This window comes from Thamnophis elegans, chromosome 4, assembly GCF_009769535.1.
Source record: "Thamnophis elegans isolate rThaEle1 chromosome 4, rThaEle1.pri, whole genome shotgun sequence".
Taxonomy (NCBI): Eukaryota; Metazoa; Chordata; class Lepidosauria; order Squamata; family Colubridae; genus Thamnophis; species Thamnophis elegans.
Genome location: NC_045544.1, coordinates 114,290,538 through 114,312,870, shown reverse-complemented (window position 1 = coordinate 114,312,870; position 22,333 = coordinate 114,290,538). Strand labels below are relative to the sequence as shown.

Genomic DNA, 22,333 nt, shown 5'->3' with positions numbered 1-22,333 from the left:
GAAGTTAATATAGAATATATATTTACTGGAAACATTGAGAGCATAGTCTCAATGACGACAGCAGAAATTAAGGGCATTCTGACTTGGAAAAAATATGATCTTGAGATGAAATATACAGGTATACAGCTGAAAAATACTGGAGAACTTATGGTTATCAGTGTAACTAATGCTAATTAAGGCTCTGGATGTTTCAAATTTATATAGGAAGAAACATTTCAGATCACATGGGAGCATAAGTACAGTACTTTTTTGTGGCTTATTAAAATAACCGTATCTGATTTTTTTTTTAATCACACATCTATAATTTTGAAAATAGGCTTGGCTATTTTAATAAGCTGCATACAGGTGCTGCATTCAGGTTACTGTATGATCCAAAGAATTTTCAGTGAATCCAAAAGCACGTAGATTTTACTACTATAAGCTAATTCTAACTATGGTTGTTAGCATAATAGCCTGATATCTATATCTATCTATATATGTATGTATGTATATGTGTGTGTGTGTGTGTGTGTGTGTGTTATGTATACACACCCACCCACCTAGCCCTTTTACTGTAGCAACAAAGACTACATTCACCCATTATTCTGGGTTCACACATAACAATAAGTGAACTCTAGCAGTATAGAGTAGTATATACTCTACTAGTAAAGTAGGTTGTTCCTATGTCACTAAATTCTACTAGGTTGGTAGTACCAACCAGACTTTGGAATGGAAGCAGCAACATAGGTAGGTCTAAAAGGTAGATTTGAGAACTTTATTATGCACTACAACATGTTTGCTACAAGGACATAAGGAGGTTAGGTCATACTTTGCCCAGCTGGTTTATTATTAGGTCACTCTCTTTGCCCATCTGGTTTAAAATAATCTTCTTTGATCGGCAGCAGATTTTCAATATATGGCCATGACCAAACTGACATGCTTTGACACCAGAGGGCAGGATCCGAGGAAAGCAGCAAAGAAACCCCCACCAGTAATGCACCATTTCTGTATAGGTTTATGAAATAAAATAAAAATGAATTCTTTATTTTACTAATGTTGAATTTGTCCCTCCCTTTACCATCTAACTGGATGTGTCTGATCCGACCAATTATTTGATTCTATGAAAAGATCCCAGGGACGCAAAGGAAAAATCTAGGCCAAAGCTATGTGACTCTTGCTTACAACTTTCTTTGTCTCAAAATAGCAGTAATGAGAACAAGATTCATGGGTGGATGGTGCTAGAAGATGTTATAAAATATTATGGGGGATTTACTATAAAACAATGTAACTAAATAATTTATGAACTCAGGGAGATAGACAACTCTCAAGCATCTTTTCCATTCTCTTTCCTAAGCTCTGTGATTAGCAGAAAACTACCTTAATTATTTCCAGCATTTGAGTCTGAAAATAATGCTACTATACGCCATAAAAGAAGATTTAACTCAAGTATCACCAACATCCCCCTTCCAAAATGCAGAGCAACAAAATCCAATCTAAGTTGGGGGCCCTTTCCCACTACTTCACTTGAGTTCTTCCCAAAATATTTCCCACCACTGATCAAGCCCACCTTAAAATGTAAAGGACTCTGCTCCATTTTCCTGACCACAATTGGCTGGGTTTATATAAAATGCTCATCCCTGAACTGTGGCTGATCCCTGAACAAACCAAAATGACTTGATTTGCACATGTTAATCCAAACAAACCACACACAGCACAATACTTGTTTGAAAAAAAGCCAAGAGAGAATATGCAGGCATGCACACCAATATGATGGGTTCACTTCTAAAACCAATACACAGAATACCAACAAAAGTCAAGTGATGCAGACAAAATGTAGATTACACTTCCCTGAATTCCCAATATCTGGGTGACACATGACTTGAAAATATATGCAGTGTGCCATGTATTCCCATTCCTCTCTCCCCATTTTTCTTTTTTTTTATATCAGTCTTCTGCATTCTTCTACCACTCATCATCCCTGTGTTTAGTAGTGTTAGAATGCATTAACTTTCATGTCTCATTTGGTCAGGCAGATTATTTACAAAAAAACCCTACAACCTTTTTTTTTTTGGACATTGAGTCTTCATTGATTAGCCCTTGGTCCATATCAAAGTGCAAAGTTCCAGAAACAAATTATTACTTAAAAGTTGATAAAAGCAATTTAAAATGGAATTTGATAAAATACAATTTAAAATGAAATTGGAATAAAATACGATTTAAAAGGGAATTGGAATAAAATACAGTCTAAAATGAAATTGGAATAGAATACAATAATTTAAGATATAGATCAAATATGATAAAATTATATTTTGGTGTCACCCCTGCAATCTACTCCAATCAGTCCCACATATGTAGATGTCAACCAAACCATTTTGTTTAAGGACTGTGCTGTGTTAAATGCTATTTTCAGGTTCTGGCCGCACCTAAGGTAAGTTGTTTTGATATGGGGATCCCAATGGGTCTAATCATATAGACCAAGGTACCTGTCTCTCACCCCCTTATACAAGCAACAATCAAACAGGATGTGACCTACAACCTCTTATCGTGAGAGTGGATGCTTCTATAAAGCCAGTGATCTTCAAAAAGCCACAGAAACCACAGATGACGTTTCTGTGACAGATTTAGCACAGCAGCGACCCTTCTGGAACTCTCGTTGGCTGCAAAAGATGTGGAAATTTAAGAAAAGCAAGCAAGCAAATATCCCATAAATAGAAGCTGCGCACCAGAAACTTTAAAAGTAAAATTGGCTAGGCCATGCTCCTATCTCTCCCACGGCAACTACTAAAACAGCCTTCCTAACTTAACTTTCCTTTTTCACTCCCACCCAATAACTAATTTCTGAGTAGCTAATACAGTACAGTAGCTAATTTCTGGGCTCATGAAAGATCAGAAATTCTAGTAGCTTCAGCCTCCTCCTCCTTCTGAGTCCGGAAAATCACTCAACAACCCACCTGCACATTACTAGTTAGATGAGACAAGCTGTCCTTCAAATTATTCCAGGTTGCAAAGAGGGGGAGGCAGTGAATGATGGAAAGCAGATAAACATTGGCAGAACTGTTCTCTATTACTCATGCTCTCTTTATTGTTCTCTTGCTCGTTGGATTTTTCCTGCATGTTAAGAGGCACTAAGAATAAGCGCCCTGGCCCCCAAATACCTCAGACACGATCTCCAGTCTGTCCAGATCAGCATCAGTTTCTATACTATAGATGCCATTGTGATAGTCCTTGAGAATTCCTGGAACAAGTTATAGAATTGCACAGTTCCAGGTATCAGTGTTATGCGAAGCTTGAGGTAGAATTCTGTATCCCTTTTAGAAACAAAAAAACTGCAACTAGGTAGGTAGCATCAAGATTTAATGAACCAGCAAATGGACCTGGAGATGAACAGATTATTCAGGACTGAATAAAGCACATCTGCTTTATCTGTGTCCTTTATGTGGGAAGTCAATCAGCCTTAAGAGAGAAAAATGCCTCCAAAATGCTGCCAAATCAAGCATTTTACCCACAAGGTTGGATGTTAGCTTTGCAAAAAAAAAGAGGCAATATCCGAAAATCCAACTGTCAATATTCAATGACTACAATATTGTTCATATACAGAGTATTTTCTTATTTTTTGAATGTCTCCCTCTGAAGCAACCATCTTCTATTTTACTTGAGGTTGATGGAAAACAGCATAACTTTCTGTATGCAAAGGATATATTTGCCTGTATATATATTGATAAAAGCTGCTTACCTCCTTATTATCACCTTCTATGATAAGGGGATAATAAGGAGTTTCCTGCCTGTGTAAAAACCCAGTTCCATTTTAGGGCAACTGTATAGGCTCAGGTCTCTGAATATTTCTTTTTTTATGTATCTATGTCTGTATATTTGAACTTTGAACGATTATTTAAACTCTTTCTTCCTCCTCTTTTATGATAACTGGTTCCCATTTTTTTTCAAGTGCAGCAAGTAAGTTGGCAAGGATGCACTTACCACTTAAGAAAATGTTCCTCCATTCTCATATCCATTTTAACAAGGATTAACAAATATATGTTCATGTAGCTGTGAGAACGGTGCCTGCAAGGTAATCATTCTTGATTCATGCCATTGTTACGGATTAAAACAAAACAGGAACAAGAGGAATAAATATGCTCCTTAAATTAATGGCCTAATGGAATTAAGAAATATAGAGAGAGGTGCTTCTGATCCAAGTCTGGTTAGCCTCATTAAACATAAGGACTTATGACTGAAGATTACAAGATGTTGTTTTCACCAAAATAGAAGTTTTCTAAATTCTCCTTTTTATATGTTCAGAGGGCTCCTGTTCGATACAGCTTGGGTCAAATTGCAGAAAGCTTTAATTTACTGTCCACCTCTTCTATGGGGGTCTCTACCTGATACAACTAGTTCTTACTCCTTCCGTCTAGAAGAGAAATGGGGAAGAAATCATACTCCCAACTGCCCTCCTAATCATCATCTTATGATGCAGCACTAACTGAGATGTTCCATCAGGGCTGTTTTCCTTGGACAGATACTTCTGCCAAGTCATCTATAATTGAACGCTAGCCAGCTTTCAGCTGTGCAAACTTCCATTTAATTAACAGGTAGACTGACACTCAAACCAGCTCAGTAGCTATATCTTCAAGCTATCTTCCAGGGACCCCATGAGTTCCTCAGTGAGAAATCATAAATGATGAACAAGGATTTTTGCATAATAAGGAGGTCACCATTCAGCTTACTCTCTAACGTGACCTTTACCATACTTGTTCAAGGAAGGACTAATAAAGGGCACTTTCCCAAATAATATAATGGCATAGCAAGCCTAATCAGGGAATGGTGCTTGGGTTTGGTGCAAAATCTTTTGCAAAAGAACATGCAGATCTTATAAGAGTTGCCAGTTTTATTTGAAGCGTTTTGCATATCCAGGAATCAACTAAATAAATTCAGCTGGGTAAACAATGCAATGCTTAATAAATCAAGACTATATCAACAAGGAAGTAAAAAAAGTCTTGATGCAGCAAAGAAAAATTCTACAAGATGAGTAGCAATCCATCAAAAACTGAACATTTCTTACCGAAGGGCTCAGTCACCTCAAGGCAAAGGGATGAGGCAGTTTCTCTGCTAAAGGCAACATTGAAAAGCATGCAATTAAAGATGCAGAACAAAGGTAGTGTCGTACAGAACAGGGCTCAGAAAAAAACAGGTTCAAATTTCAACTTGACCATAAGCCTCACTCTGCTTACTCTAACCTAGTTGTTTGGAGGAGACAATCTGAGACCCCTTTGAACTCCTGAAGAAAAATAAGCATAAATGCTCTAAATATGCCCATTAATCAAAGACAAGTAAAGTAAAAAGACATTTGTTCCTTGCAACTTCTGCAAGCATCTACTATGATGCCTTGTCAACCTCTGCTGGATACCCTATTGGTAAAAAGATGCAAAAAGCTTTTCTTCATCTGTGTAAGCTCACAGGAAATGTACGTTTTTGAAATTTGACAAACCCATAGGTATGCGTGCCACTTAATCCTTTTTTATTTTCTTGGATACTAAGGCTTTCTCTTTTCAAATAGATTCTCCATGGTTTATATGCAAACCTTCCTCCGGAAAGGCAGCTGTCTCCTTAAAAATTAATTAGCATCATGTGAAAAGGTCTATTATCAAACACATGAGCATCAGGGCATGTCCATGCCTGTACGGTCTCCCCTCAGCCTTTTCTTCACCTCCTCAGGAGAATCACCAGCAAAGGATCATTAAGAATTAGAAATACACCAGAATTCCCACTTTACCACCTGTTCATGCCCACAGAAACCTTGCTGTTTAAACTTCTGTGTAGTAAATAAGTGAAACTGCCTACGGCAAGAAGCACAACCCATACTGCATATTTTAAATATCTGATATAAAGAGTAAGATAACAAGAGCAAGGACTAACCGGTGGTCCTGCAAGAATCACCCAGAAACAGATCAAATTCCCATCTTGCTAAGGAAAGCCCAAGACAATGAACGCAGTGCAAACTGATTATACCTACTCATCCCCCCCAAAAAACCTTGAGATACCAGGTACCAGCTCACCACTTCTGAAAATTTGGCGGCGGATGCTTTTTGATCACAATATTCCTCCACCAGTTCTTCTTTTTGGGGTTCCTGGTTCAGACAGGAACCCTGCAAGAAAAGTACCCCATCCAGAGCAGGAAATGACACAAATGTCCTTTTACCCTCGCTGATGCAAAAAAAAAAAAAACCAGATGGACACAAATTTAATAATCTCTTGTCACATTTTTAAATCTGGCATGTTCAACATTAAGGATCAACTTTAATGGAAGAGGAAGGGATTTGGTGATCTGTTTGACATGAACAGCCCTATAAGTGTAAGGATTTGTCTCTTAGGACCCTTGCCAAGTCATTGGGCTTTTAACAGGGCTAAAAAGGGATAAAATGCATACAAATTTAGAATAGTGTCAGAAAAGAGCCAAAGAGGAAGAAGAAACCAAGTGACAGACAAAACATATACATATTTTGTTTATTTGTACCTTTCACTGAACAGCTAAGAGCTGTGTAGGCATTTGAAGAGCAAAGAACATTTGATAAATATGTGCCCAATGATTCTAGCTTTTCTAGAGAAAGCAGAATCTGTGCGGTGCTCACCTATAAGATAAACCAGATTTTGGAGAATCCTGGCATACATTTCATAGATTTTCTTCTACATGGGCCTTTCTGTCAATGAAACTAAGCTGAAGTTGAAATGTTAATCTTAGCATATTGTCTTAACTGAATTTCTGTCTCATGTCCCTTGTAACATGGGTCCTGAACCCCTGGATCGTGAATTGGTATCGGTCCACAGGCTGTTAGGAACTGGACCATGCAAACAGTGGGTGAGTGAGTGAAGCTTCACCTGTGCATGCGCTGGAACAGGGTTGCACGTAAAAACTATCCCCTCCCCCTGGGTCTGTGGAAGACATTTTTTCTTCCAAAACCAGTCCTTGATGCCAGAAAAGTTGGGGACCACTGCCTTACAAAACTGATTTGTAAATCAGATTTGGGTTACATTTAAAAATAACCTTAATACTTTTTTTGGTAAGATTTGTCATCTTATATTTTTATCATGCAGAAATGTCTACTGCAGTATGTGGAAAAATAATAGCCAAGGTTTTCTTGTGCAATGACAGGGAATTTTTTTCTCTTCTATAGCTATCTAAAGCTGCTGGTTCATGTCACTGAAGAAGAGCCAGTAAATAAAAATATACCACAAAATCAAAACTATATAAATTATAGTTATAAACAAACAAACTAATTACAGTAATTGAATCTGAATTGGAATTACTGTGAAAAAAAAATCAACAATATGAAAAAAAGCAATGCATATCGTCCCCATCACTGTATTTTTATTCTTTTATTCTTTTTCTTGTGTTTGTTTGACAAATTCTAATAAATAATTAAAAATATATAATCATGCCTAACTTGAAAGCTAGCCAATTTATTATCACAAAAGATTTCATGGGTGTTACGGTATACTGTATGAGATAAACAAAGTGGCTATGATCTATAACACTTACATGAAAATAAACTGCTTAAATTTTAAAATGAACAGTTGTCTTATTTTTGCTGCAATATACTAATGGTTTTCTTTCTAGAATTTATAAATAAACTTTAGAACAATGCTGAAACCGGCCACGGAACAACTCTGCTATTGTTTGCAAGGAGGAAACATTTAAGAGTTTCATTCAGCAGGACTCAGCTAGGTATGTGTTCACCATGGATGCACAACCAGGGATTGACTTCTGGCTTCAGAGTCACTACTGGAATGGGCACAGCTGAAACCTCCCCTCCCCTCCTCACTGAGTGGATGGAAGGGAATGGTTAAGGGGCAAAATAGCTAACTTAAGCTTTGAAGATGCTTAAAGTACACACTTCACTCCTCAAACAGAATCCCCTTCCTTCAAGCTGGGCTCTATTAGACTGTAGTTCTTGTCATGCCAAGCAAAGCCTGGTGCCTGAGTTGATGGAGATATATATACCCTTCTATGTTTAATGAATCCCTTCTACTATTCATCCCACTCCTGATGCTGCACCAACTAACAGCGACAGCTGCTGAATAGTATGCATCGCTAGAGAGAGAGCAGCTCCATCTATACTGATTGTTAGAGCCTGCTACGTATTCAGGATGCAGGGAATGTATGACCATAGGGGAGGGACAGTGGTTGATACACCCCACTTCATTTGCTCCTGGTGTGTTCTATATATGCCCGCACCAGTAACTTGGATCTTCTAACTTTCAGTTATCAAGCTTTTCCTGTTCTCAAAACTTTCTACTGAACTCACTCCTCCTCCTTGCATCAACACAGCGCCAGCTGCAGACACAGACTACAATAGCCGGGTAAAACTGCAGCCAGTGCAGTACAGCAATCCAGGAGCATTAGGTAACTTATACAAGGGACAGGCAGGGGAGAAAGAGGGTAAGGTAACCACGGCCTCTGCAGCAGATCTGCGACAATCATGCAATATAAACTGTAAGCTGTTTGATTAACTATCAGTGAAGCAAGTTAACAGGATGAAGAAGACCATAATGCTACTTTGCATCTCCCTGGGCAGTTCTAAGTGTTTGTCATCTATTCTGTTTGGGCCCAAAGTGTCAAGAGAACTCTGATTTAGGTGTGTGCATGAGAAAGAGAGAAAACAGGCAGTAATGTTTTCCTTGGAAAGGAGCAATTTGGGTTTCTAATGTTGCTCAAAGGGGGTTTATGCAGGGTTTCTTCCTTTCCAGAAGTGGCTAAGCTGTCTTCACAGAGGGAATTCTTCTAAGTGCTAGCAAAACAAACAAAAAAACACCCCCTGACAGAGAAAATTTGCCAAGATGGAGATCTTTGTGGTCAGAGAGGGAGATCATAAAGGACATGTCCCCAGGCAGTAATGCCCAACGCATGGCATCTCAATGAAGAAGCTGGCTCCACAAGGATGTTTTAGATCAATATTTTACTTTGTAAAAAAATCATAGGAGAGGCAAACACTACTCCCACCCACCCCCAAACAGTTTTCAGTTCCCAACCTCGGGCCTTTGCTGGAACAAGAAAGAAACACCCTTATTTGTCTGATCAGCTCTTAGAAATAAAGAAGGGGCGATTTTCAAAGCAGCCCGCTGCAATTTAGATGAAATGTGAACTTGGCTCCTGAAACATCTCGAGTCATTCCCAGGATGAGCCAGCCAGCGCCCGTAAAACCCCACCAGAAGTCCACCGGCTACCCACAACTCCTAACCACGCTCCCCTGTCAAAGAATCTCATTGTATCACATTGTACAATCTCACTGTACATATGTTGTGCACTGACAATAAAGAACGATCATCATCATCATCATCATCATCATCATCATCATCAAAAGGATGCGTGGGGCGCTGGGAACGAAGCCTGGTCTCACAGGCTCTCTGGAGAGCCCGTCAAGGAAAGTGTCGGGCGGGGAAGGGAAACCCCCAGGGCCAGGCACGAGGACGTCTCCGGAGCAAGAGGCTCTCGAAAACACCGTGCAGAAGGGAAGTGCCTGGTTGCCTCCGACCGGGAAGGAAACGGGGAAAGGGGGTGGGGGACGAAACGGACCCGCGCGGCTCAAATAGCAAGAGGTTTAAAAGGGGGGGGGGAGGAAGGGGGAAAGAAACCTTCCACCGGACCCAGGCAGGAAAATCCAAGCAGCCAATCCTCGGGGTGGGGGGGTGGGGGTGGGAGCGAAAGAAAACGGACGCCCCGTCCTCCCTTACCGTACATGGCTCAGCTGACCCTCCGCCGGTCGCCGGCCCGCTCTCCAAAACTCAAGCTCCGCGGCGCGGGCTCGCTCTGCCTCTGCGGCGCCTCTGGCGTTCATTCAGCCTTCGCGGCGCAGCCAGGAGTGGGCGGGACCAGCAGGGGGCATGAATGAAGCGACAAAGCCCACGCGGGCGGCGGCGGTGGCGGCGGCACAATAGCGGCCCCTTGGCAGGCTGCGGCTAAGGCTTGCTTTGCGCATGGGCGAGGGGGATTAGGGTGGCGACCAAGCAGGAGGCGGTCCTTTTTCTCCCTCCTCTACCTAGACACGCCCCCACGGACCACGCGTCTGAAATAGAATAGAATAACAGAGTGGGAAGGGACCTTGGAGGTCTTCTAGTCCAACCCCCTGCTTAGGCAGGAGGCTTGGTATATCGACTCGTTGTTCTAATAACAAACCGGGTCTCTAAGGTGCTTTATTCAAGAGGCAACTGGACTTGCTTGTTTTTCTTTTGAAGACGTTTCGCTTCTCATCCAAGAAGATTCTTCAGCTCTGATAGGATAGTGGGGAAATGGCTGAGCTGAAGAAACTTCTTGGATGAGAAACGAAACGTCTTCAAAGAAAAACCAGAAAGTCCAGTTGCCTCTTGAAAGGTACACCTTTGGGACAACCATGACTTGAATAGCTGAGAATCTCCATAGACAACGCACGGGATGTTCTGCTGTGGTGGTGTGGTTTAGGGGGAGCCTTCTGTACCATGGTAAGGGGTGGTCGGATTTGTAGTTCAAAAGGTTCAGTGCCGGGATGGGAAGAATTGGGTTTTCGAGATCAGAAGCCAAGAAGTGCTACAAGCAGAGGGATTTCAGTTGAATCCCCAAGGGATCGTGTTCCGAGTTAGTTGTTCTCTTGGTTTGATTCAGAGGTGGTATTCAGCAAGTTCTGGCCAGTTCCGGAGAACTGGTAGTGGAAATTTTGAGTAGTTCGAAGAACCGGTAAATACCACCTCTGACTGGCCTTGCCCCCATGTATTCTCTGCCTTCCGAATCCCAGCTGATTGAGAGGAAAATGGGTATTTTGCAGTAACCTTCCGCTGGAATGGGGTGGGAATGGAGATTTTACAGTATCCTTCCACTGCCACGCCCACCAAGCACGCCACGCCCACCAAGCTATGCCCACAGAGCAGGTAGTAAAAATTCTTGACTCCCACCGCTGGTTTGATTGGGTTTTTAAAAAAAAATTATTAGTTTTGTTAACTGATGCTAACACCATAGCCAGCGTTTTCCAACCTCAGCAATTCTAAGATGCATGGACTGCAGCTTCCAGAATTCTCCAGTTTAGCATACTGGACAGGGATTTCTGGGAGTTGAAGTTCATATATCTTAAAAATTGAGAAACAATGAATATGTCTTTTTTTCCCCAATTAAGCTCTGTCTTCAACTTGCTTCAAAGCATGTGATACCCATTGCCATTGTAATGGAGTTCATCTATTACATGCTGCTTGTTGTCTTCTCTTTCCTTCCACTTTCCTAAGTATTGTGATGAGTTCAGGGTTTTTGAGACTTTGCATAATATGTCCAAAATACATTACTACAACCTGAACCAGATCACTTATGCCATGACTGATTTGTTCTATTATCCATTTGTTTGTCTCCTTGGCTACAGAATTTAACTTCCAGTACCAAAGGTTCTTGTAAGCACAGCATATTGTCTTAAGTTAACTTGAATGTTGACCTCCCTATTATGCAGTATTTTTGTATTCACTTTTTAATCTCCTTTGAATCAGTTACTGTTGTTGGTCCATTGATTTCCTTTAGCATGCTAATTTGAGGTTCAAACCCACTTCCGGAAATCTTTCAAAAAGCTTTTATTGCTTTTCTGTTTTTTTCATCTCCAGTGTCTGTACGGATGTTGTCATAATACTGCTTCTTGTCTCTTCTAAGAAGTCTCTGAAATTCTTAAGATGCTTTCCTGAGATATCTGTCTTTCTTGGCTTTGCTTTCTCTCTTGTCTTTTGGGTATTTTCCAAACTGTTCTAACATATAATTTATTTTGCTCTATTCATATTGGGCACTCTCTTTTCACATTTGTTCTTTAGGGCTTATTTGATTTCACTGTGCAGCTCCTTTAGTTTCCTATTAGTGAGATTCAAAGCAGTTCTCTATGTTCTTCTTGAAATTTATGGTTATATACTCAATATCATATTGGCTTTGTTCTTTTACTTTGGTTGGACAGTATGTGATCTGTTCTACAATTAGCCCCTGGCCACATTTGTTATGACCGGGCTCTTTCATTTCTTAGTACTAATAATATAGTCAATTTTATTTCTAGGTGCTCTGTCTGGTGGTGTCTATGTATATAGGCATTATCTTGGTTGTTTGAAGAATGCCCTGGGAATGAAGAAGGCAGAAATTGGCAAGTTGTCCTCCTACTACATTTCTGTTCCCTAGAAATTAATGTTTTTCCTCCTTGCTATTACCAACTTTGACCTTCCAGTCCAAACACAAGCAACATATCTTGGTTGCATATATTTCAAGTTTCAGGCTGAGCTTGATCATATGCATGTCAATATCAGTGGCTGGGGAATAAACTTGAATACTTGTCATATTAAAGAAGTGTGTGCAAAAACCTTAATTGATATTTGTTGGTCATTGCACCTAAGGTACCTGCCTTTGCTATATTCTTCCTGACTATGATAGCAATGCCATTATGGTTTTGGATTGGGAAGTGTGTGTGTATGAGAGAGGTGGGGGAGGGAGAGAGAGGATGGATGGATGGAGGGAGGGAGGGAGAGAAAGACCAAGATCTAAATAGTAAAGATTAAGATTTTCTTACTAAGAGTATCCAGTTCCCAAGCCTTTTCAATTTGCTGGTACCCAGAATGTCAATGTGTAGTCCATTTATTTAATCTTTCAACATGTTGAGTTCCCCATGTTGATACTTTTTATGTGTTTTCACTATAATTCTGTTTTTGCAGCTTCAGATTTTCTTTGTGGTATTGTCAGCAACTAGATTTAATCTGGTAGCATCATAAGCACTATTAGTATTCAAGAAATCCTCAGTTCTTTCTTATTCCACCTGAGGAGCCATGTCCAGCATTGTATTGATAATCACTTTTTTTTTGCCTGTCCATATGCTTTTCCTAGTAAAAGACAGGAGTAGTTCAACCACTGCCTTCTTCTGTGCAGTTTTGAATGGTATCTTCTTTGTTGTCCACTAAAGTGATAATCTCCAGCACCTTCCTGTATTGTAAAATTGAACAATATAAGGACTACGGTGAAACTATAGGAATGATAATAGAAGTGATGGCAGGAACCCTCCTTCATTTCTCCACATACATAGAATTTCATCTCACCTTTGTTAGAATTTGTAAGGTTAGTGGCTGCTTAATAAAATGCCCTCTTCTCTAACATTTTTCCAATGGCAGCTTCATCTGAAAAGCATGACACTGTCTTAAACAAGTGTCAGTCATTAGAAAAAATGTGCTGCCATTAGCATACAGCATCATATTCATGCACCAGTTGAGATGTGTGCACCAAATCAATGGGACAGACCTCCTGAAATATTTCACTACATGAAATATCCCAAAATATTGTAACTCTGTGTTCCGTATTTAACACACATTAAGTATGTTCACCCAGAAATATTTTCATCAAAGCAATAAGCATTGTTTTTAGGCAGCCAATGAAGCGGCTGTTCAAAGAGCTGATAAAAAATTGGATTTAAGATTATGCTGTGATGAGCGAAGAGCTCATTATAGAGAAAATCAAATATAAGGAAATAGTGCTGCTGCAGTTGTAGGAAGTTGTCTACACCAGGGATACTCAACTCGGGAGTATCCTCCTGCTGGGGATATAAAGAAATTCCAAGTGGGAGAAAGGATGTGAAGTGCTTAGCAAAATTATCAGTATAAAAAAACTATTGGGATTTTCAGATGAAGATCTAATGAACTGAGATGTAATAGGAGAGTTGAGGATGGATGAGTGAACTGCTTGGATGATCTGGAAAGATTGGACTTCTGAAGAAGCCATGGTGAGTTGAAGACAGCTCTTCAAAAGTTGAGTTGACATCTGTGGCAAACTGGTCTGAGTAGACCGGTTTCTTAAAACCATTGTGAATAAGAGGATGATAGATCACTCACATCAGAGGTGGTATTCAGCAGGTTCTGACCAGTTCTGGAGAACTGGTGGTGGAAATTTTGAGTAGTTCAGTAAATACCACCTCTGACTGGCCCCACCCCATCTATTCTCTGTCTCTCAAGTCCCAGCTTATTGAGAGGGAATGGGGATTTTGCATAACCTTCCCCTAGAATGGGGTGGGAATGGAGATTTTACAGTATTCTTCCCTTGCCACATCCACCAAGCCACTCCGACCAAGCTATGCCATGCCTCCAAACCACAGAACCAGTAGTAAAAATATTGAATCCCATCACTGGTCCACAAGTGCCCTGATGGCTTCCCCTCATCAGGAGACCACAGGACAATGGTTTTCTGTAGGTTTGAGGACCAGGCGATAACAAGATTAGCCATCTTGTTTGCAATTGTGGCACAGGCTTTTAAAGGACACAGTTTAGAAATCTTACTTTTACACTCTTTTTCAGAAATTGCTCATTAACTGCTAAGTTATTAAAGACTTTGGAATGTCAAGTTTGAAAATGCTGGATTACCCTTTAGTCTTGAACTTAAGAATTTAAAGAATCTAAAACAAACAGCAAAGTCTAAATAAGATTTTGATCATAGAATGTTATAGGGTCTAGACAGCACCTTAACTGTGGAATTCATCAAGAGCTTAGTGGTGCAGTAGAAAAACAGGTTAATTAAGAGGCAGCTCCATCCAACCAAAGGGATTTCAGGAGGCACAACTATTTTTATATTGTTATTGGATAACATCTATACTAGATGCTTTAAAAGTACGAGCAGCGTCATTGTCCATGTGGCCAAAAATAAAATAAGCTACAGCTTATTTTAAAAGAAAATAAATATTTCAAAAGAAATGAGTGAAAACTAGGCTGAGAGATGAAACTTCTGGTGAGATAGCTGAATGCAAATTTGGAAAGGAGGAAAAATACAGCACATGTAAATCTTCAAAGCTTTAATTTAAAAACTGTGTTGGAGATAGTGCACCTTCAGAATGCTCTGTGGGCTGCGTAACTTGCACTGTACCAAACCCAGTTTCCATCACATTGAAAATGTCAATGCCAGAAGTCCCAGTCTTCTTTCTGGTTGGCTAATTTTCCAAATGCAGGGAATGGCCACACCTGCAATCAAAAGTGATGCAGTCTAGAGGTGAGTTGATCCACCTTCATGTAAAGGGAGTATCATATCATGAAGAGAGTAAAAGAATTGAAATGTAAATGGGCTGGTCACATGGCAAGAAGAACTGTTGGCAGGTACACCAAGGCAGTCATAGAATGGATCCCACTTCATAAAAAGTGTCCATGAAAGAGACCTAAAACGAGATGGATTGATGACCTCAGCAAGTATTGCAGGCCCCATTGGCAAAAGAAATCTCAGGAACATATTGGTTGGAAACATATGAAAGAGTTGTTTATGCTGCAGTGTTTAGACAATGGCTAAAATGATGATGATGATGATGATGATGATGATGATGATGATGATGATGATGATATCGTTAAATAAGCCCAAAAGCAAATTATAAGGAAAAAGCCCTCTGGTTTCTCACAGCAGTTGGAATTCATTATCATTATCCTCCATGCTCACTCACTCATCTTTCAATGCCACTCACTGGCATGGAAAAAAGAAAGAAAACTAATGGAAGAGAGACAGAGCATTACAAAACGAATGGCTATTATCTCAAATAAGAACACTGTATTGTACTAAAATGTTTTGCTGCACATTCTATTTGTGGCTTAATACAGCTGCATCACTTCTAAGTTAAGAATGCATTTCTCAACTGGCAAAACCCCTCTCGTTGTAGCAAATAGACCATTAAGTCTTATTTACCCAAGTTTCATCTGAGTTCACAGTCTCATCACTCTGCCACCTAAAGTCATATATGACTAGCAAGAATAGGATTTATTGTAACTAAAGAAACTATTCATCTCAGTGGAGGGAGGGAGGCACTGGACTCCCAGGATTACAAACTCAATCCCTCATGCTGACACCATAATTGCAAGCATCTGCAGTGCAGAGAGATATAATGGACATACTGTAATTATCAGTGTGAGAATGCCTTCTTGTAGCAAGCAAAAAGACGAGAGGGGTTATGGCCTCGTGATGGAGCATCCCCTTGTGAATACATAGATTCAATGCCTGGCTTACCTATCTAAAGAGACCAACAAAAGCAAAACTGTTGAGAAAAGAAAATCCATTATGCCCTAACCAAGGTTAGCTGTCATGTCTGAGAATGGTGGTAGTTGATAAACATATCTCCAAAATGTTTATATAATGTCTGTGAGGTTCCTACTAGAACTTCTATTGTAGATCTATCAGTGTATGGGCTGCAAAACTCCAGGGCAGCATTAGGTGACAGCAAAAATATTAAATATCCTGTATCTTTTTCCTACCATTTAGAGATCATAAGAATGTTTGCAGTGCAAACATGGTCACCTAACCTTTATGGGCATTAGTAGGGGTCAGTATAAATCTAAAGGCTATATACAAGTGAGAAGAGAGACAAAAGATCTAACTTGAAATCATATTAATACTTGAGGGTAAATCCTATACTTGAGAGTACTTGAGAGACCGCCTGCTGCCAATTACCTCCACCAGACCGATTAGATCCCACAGACTAGGCCTCCTCCGAATTCCATCCGCTGGCCAGTGTCGACTGGCGACTACCTGGAGGAGAGCCTTCTCTGTGGCTGCTCCGGCCCTCTGGAACGAACTCCCCGTGGAGATTCGCACCCTCACCACCCTCCAGGCCTTTCGCAAAGCCCTTAAAACCTGGCTGTTCCGACAGGCCTGGGGCTAAAGAACCATGCCCCTATCTCAAATGGTATGATTGTTGCGCTTTTAAATTATGTATTGTTGTGTTGTTTGTCAAATTGTTTGTATCCCCCCTTCCCTTGTTTTGAGTTGTGAGCCGCCCTGAGTCCCCCTCGGGGGAAAAGGGCGGCATACAAATGAAATAAACAGTTAAACAGTTAAACAGTTAATTAAATGTACAATCTTATTCAATCTTAATTTACCCAGGAGTAACCTCACTGAATTAAATGTATTTAGCTAAACAGCTATCTCTCTTCCTGGTTGTTTGGTAAATGTGTGTTACAGCCCCTGGCATTTCAGAACGGATTAAAAAACATGGGATTCAGTACCGGTTAAAACAGAGGAAGGAGCTAAACCAGAAGTGTAAAGAGTTTAGGGGAACGGGGCTTTATGCTGTTTGCCAGAATCCCTTTCGAAGTCCACAAAGCACTCTCCCATGATGTAGAGCCAAAGGTAAATTCCACCTTTCCCGTAGACTGGCTGTTCAGTTTGTGGGTATGGTTCTTAACACATCATTCAAAGACTGGTATGGTCTGAAGACCAGCAAGGGATTCTGCAACCTTAGCTCAGTGGAGAGTGGTTTCTTATAGTTCCATCATGCATAAATAGAATCTAGGGTTTAGCTTCAGGGTCCCTCTCATCTGTCTTCTTGGCCATATTTGCATTCCCATTTAGATTTGATTGTCATATCTGCAAGAGGAGCAGATGGTTAAGTAGAGCCTTTCTTAATGTTTCTTATCCAATTTTTCTGTTTTGGTTGTATCTTCTTCTGCAGCCATAGGTAAGCAGGAGAGTATAGTTATTGTAGTTATCTTAGTAGAGCATTTGTTATTGGCCACATTGCAGAAAAATATGAATACAGTTCAGTCTTGCATCACAGGCCTACAACTCTTTGGTTTCAAATCTAACACAGATGTAATGTTGCTTGATTTTCTTAAGTGGATTTCTCAGCTTCCCCTTTGCAAGTAGGGATTTATACTAAGATAATACTACTACTGCTATGAACTTATCTTACTAGTTTGTTTACAAGGATTCTTGGCCTCAGCTGTTTGAACACTCTTTAAGAATGTGAGTGGGTATTCTTAAAATTCCATGGAAGATACAGCTTGAAAAGGGATGTGTCAGGGCTCCAAATAGCATCCAGAAATAAATCAGAGTCTAAGGCAAAGTATTGCTCAAAGTTCCAATTTATTAAGAGAGCCATGTTGGCACATATGGGAAACCCCGAATCTGAAAGCTTCCAGGTTTTCCCCACCTAATTGAAAGTTCAAGATCTTGCTCCACACCCACAAAACCAATGGTCCAATCTCCCACTGCTATGCTTGAAGTTCCACCCATCAGTTCCGGTCAGGTGCAGAGGTGCAGAGACAAAGGATGACCTTGGCTTTCTAGAAGGAATTTTGTTTTGGCTACATAGCATCTAACTCCAACAATCCCCCCTCCCATTTTCCTACAATAGAGAAAGGCATAGTAGAATAATAGAAAGTGCGGCAGGCCAAAGATCCAAAGGAAAACTGCAGACCTGACAGGATTCACATTTTTGGAAATGAATAGGGAAGCTCATCTCTCAGTGTGCAGCCTTGGTGGGATTGAAAGAGCTTGATGTTTGTGTTTATATATAAGCTGAAATGACCAAGAACCATTACTTCCACAACTGACGACAAGACTAGTTCCCAAAATGTCATTCTTCGCCTATGTTTGCATACAATTTCCATCATTCTGAAATGGCTATTTTGATAGAAATAACTTTTCCATCACCGTGCACTAAAGTTTTTTTCACTTTGTATTGAATGGGGGAAAGGGGGAGAAGTAAGAGGAACACCTTTCCCTGTTCATTTTTTTCTACAACCTTGAGCAAAGAAGACCCTACCACTTTTGTCAGCAAAAGAAGACAAGAAATGTTGCCAGGAGAAGGTACTTAGTTCCAGTGGCAGCTTCCTTGTTGAATTAATTAAGCAATTGCCACCTACTTTTCCAAGTTAAGCCACCAGAGGAGTCCATGCAAATGCAAACAAGTCATTGAGCCAGAAAATGAAGAAAGGGGTGGGAAAACCACAGTAGCATCAATAACAGCAGCAGGGCCTGTTTCTGAGCAGTTGGTGGGGCAGGGATCTCGGGGGCTCAATTTCCATTGCTTGCAGATTCCTGCGTTCCTCCAGCCTATTTTTGGTCTTTGTTCTGAATGTGAAACAGCAAGCAAGAGGTGTGCATTTGGGGAGCGAGTGATGCTGACATGTTCTGAAGAGAGATTAAAATGGAGAAGGTGTTGAGTCTGAAGGGCTATTTCTCAGTGTAAACATTTCACCCTTTACTCCTCTCTCCCTCCCTCTCCCCCAAATACCAAGAGACTTTGTCAGTAGCAGTAATAGCCACTGCAGCAGTTCCTTTGGATGGACTGCAGTAGTTCCACATAATTTCTGTGGGCCAAGGACATCTTTAGAAAAAGGCTGTCAGAACTTGGCATCCTTAAATACTTGAGTAATTATTAGGATGCCTGGTTAGGCTGTTCCAGAGAACAGAGAATGGTGCCAAAAGCCTTTCAAGGGGGAGGATGAAACAGCATAGAACAGCCTGAGGCAGGCAGGCAAAAAAACAAGTAAATACAGAGAGCAGTAAATAATGATGCTGTCAACTGGGAAAAATTGGGCAGGAGGTGGTGTCAAATGAACTGCAGGGATTTTATTCTTACAACTGTGAATGTGTATGTGTAGGAGACAGCACTGTCTTCTTCTGGTCGATGTGGAGCCAGCAAGACCTAAGACCTCTCTGGAGAAGACAACTTTGAATCAGGGCTGTACAGCATCAAACAGCAGAGTATAAACCAAGGAACTGAAGGTTCTGCAGGACCTCGGAGAGCTCCCATGGAAGGTAGATGTTGCAACACCTGCCCAACTAAATACTGTAAGATACTGTCTAATCTACAGTGAACCTACCTGTTCTGTGAGGACCTCAAGGAGAGGGCTTGCTCAAGAAACCATCATGATGTGATCTTACGGGTGTATGGAATAGAAAATAAGTCATATCTGTTTCGCCCCCCACTTTGTAGAATATTCTGCCTTCAGACTTAACACCTGGGTTATTCTTTTCTGGCATCATTATGTTATTTAAAAGGGCTCTTTATGTCTAAGTTAGATTGGTGAACCTTCATGTATTGTTATTGTATCTGGTTTAAATGTCTTTTGAAATTGTTTTCGTCCTTGTATTCTTTTCAGAATCTTAGGATAGAGATACACAAGGATACACATATACATTGTTCATAATAAATAAATGGCCAAAGAGCTACTTCTTCCTGGATTCATCCAACATGCTAAATGTCAGATTTTTTTTCATTATGTGTTTGCATAAGATCTTACACAAATCATATTATGGGTTAAGGGGAGGGCCTTGTTATACAAGGTGCTAAAAGAATGCCAAAATAATGGTTAAGCTCCCACAAAGTTATCCACTTAAACCAAACCTTGCTTGAACTGCTCAGTAATATACATTCCATTCTCTTCTGTTCTTGAACTCACCTTAACCCTTCAGACAGATGGGGATCCCAGGAATGCTACTTTATTGTCTTAGGATATAATAACACAAATTTTGAAAGCATATCCATGTTTGCCCTTACAGTAAATAAAATCAAGGTAGAGTTCATTTGAGTTTCTTTCTCATGCTTCCTTTTAACTGTGGACTTTCCAGTCTATTAATCATTGCTGGTTCCTCCCCTCTCCCCATTAACGGCTCCCTCATATATTCCCCAAGGTCACTTTTACACATATTAAGAATCTGACTCATGTAGAAGCTAAACACTTGATCTGATTTTTGTCACTAGGCAGATGCAATGTGATCTGAGTGGATAAAACATTAAAATATATCCCTTATCATAGTCAAATCACTATCTGATTGCTTTAGGAGCAAACAAACCCACCAACTTGCATAGGGAGAAGACATCTATGCAATCAATCTGTCCTAAGCATCTAATAGAACTACTGAGTTTCCAGAGACCTTTTGAGGCCCTAGTGGGCAATTCTTCTGCTCCTGAGTAATCTCTCCATGCTGACTAATTCAAGGAAAGCTGTTTGATCCTGAAGAGCTCCAGGAAGTGAAGTGGCAGATGAGAACGGTAGAACGCTGCTGGTAGAAAACAAGTAGTGAACCTGCTGATTGCACATATTAGAATATATTTTTGAACTTCATGTTCCTGGAAAATACCCAGCACTTGGTTCACTTGCTAACAAACATGCAATGGCAAAGTACCTACTCTGCATGCAGAATAAACTAAGAAAGCATGACTAGCAAATCACCTTTTGTAAAGTGACCTTGACTAGTTGCTGTTAGCTGGAGGTGATGCTTCTAGAAGAGATGGTTTATCCTTGAGTAGAACAATCTTTGTATGTCATTTTTCTTTTTGTTCCTGTAATCATGAAGGCTAGAACTTGAACCTTGACTGTAAAATAAAGAGAAATGTTTCCTACACATTACCCTGTGGATTTAATTTATTAATTATTATGATTTATATAGCTACCCATCTCTCATAAGTAACCCTAGGTAATTATAAATATTAAACACACACATGACATAATTATTTGGTATGAACACTTGCAGATATCAACTTCAGCTGGCCAAGTGGTATCTGCTTTGAATGGCAGATATAGTGTAAATAGGAGTATTTTCCAGTCTTCTAACCAGAGAAGTTTAATGTCAAAATTCCAGGATTCCTAAAGAAGCAAAATGCATGGTGAGGCAGAGAATTATTGTTGTTCCCCTCTCTCCCTTGTCTTTTGTGAGCTGCCCGGAGTCCTCCGGGAGTGGGCGGCATACAAGACAAATAAATAAATAATAATTATGGTCCTTTCAGAACTAGCTTGGCCAGCATAATCCTCAAGCCTACACCTGTGGCCATTATTGGTAATACAATGTGCCAATTTGAATTAATGAAATGTTACAGGGGAAATCATATTCCTGAAATGGAATCATTTCCTCTGCCTACAGACAGTTCTCATCCCCATAGCAATAGCACTAAGACTTATATACCACTTCACAGTTCTTTACAGCTCTCTCTAAGTGGTTTACAGAGTCAGGCTATTGCCTCCAATAATCTGGGTCCTCATTTGACTGACATCGGAAGGATAAAAAGCTGACTCAACCTTGAGCCGGTGAAAATCGAACTGCCAAACTGCAGGCAGCAGAATTAACCTGCAGTACTGCATTTTAACCACTGCGCCTCCACGGCTCACAGAAAAGGAAGTAAACTGTAAAATTGTAAGTACTCTATTTTCTCAATAACCACAGCAATATAAAGTGTGCTCAAACTTTAATGAGATTCATCAGCGGTAATGAAGGCTATCTGTTTTAAGATGGTGCAATTTGGATCTGAAAGCCCTAAATGGATTAGAGAATATTATATTTAAGAAAAAATAAAGCCTACAGAAATAAAGATGTGCACCGTTAAACAGGAGCCTTTTTGTGTTGTTTTCTGCCAAACAAGAGGATGCTAATTTATGTCATAACAAACCTTTACCCAGCCTGGTATCTTACAGCTGTTCTTGAGAAAAAAATTCTCATGGGGATGATGGTAGTAGGGTAAACAGTCATTTTAGTGATAGCAGATGCAATTTCTTTACTTTTCTATTTTCTTATTTCCTGGGATCTCCACCTAATGCTGAAAGAGACTGATGCTCATCAATGTAATGAAAATAGCACTAAAGAAAAAAATAGATT

The 22,333-nt window shown here is 40.2% G+C and overlaps 1 protein-coding gene across 3 annotated transcripts in view; it reads right to left on the bottom strand.

Annotated features, from left to right (window-relative positions):
* EFR3B (EFR3 homolog B) overlaps positions 1–9,905 on the bottom strand; it is a 112,760-nt gene extending 102,855 nt beyond the window's left edge. For 2 of the 3 annotated variants that reach the window (XM_032216443.1, XM_032216444.1), the window contains exon 1: positions 9,703–9,905. In XM_032216443.1, coding sequence (XP_032072334.1) covers positions 9,703–9,709 — 7 coding nt within the window. In that variant the 5' untranslated portion in view covers positions 9,710–9,905. The remainder of the gene's footprint in view (positions 1–9,702) is intronic. The other variant, XM_032216445.1, reaches the window with a different exon arrangement.
* Between the last annotated feature and the right edge of the window lie 12,428 nt (positions 9,906–22,333).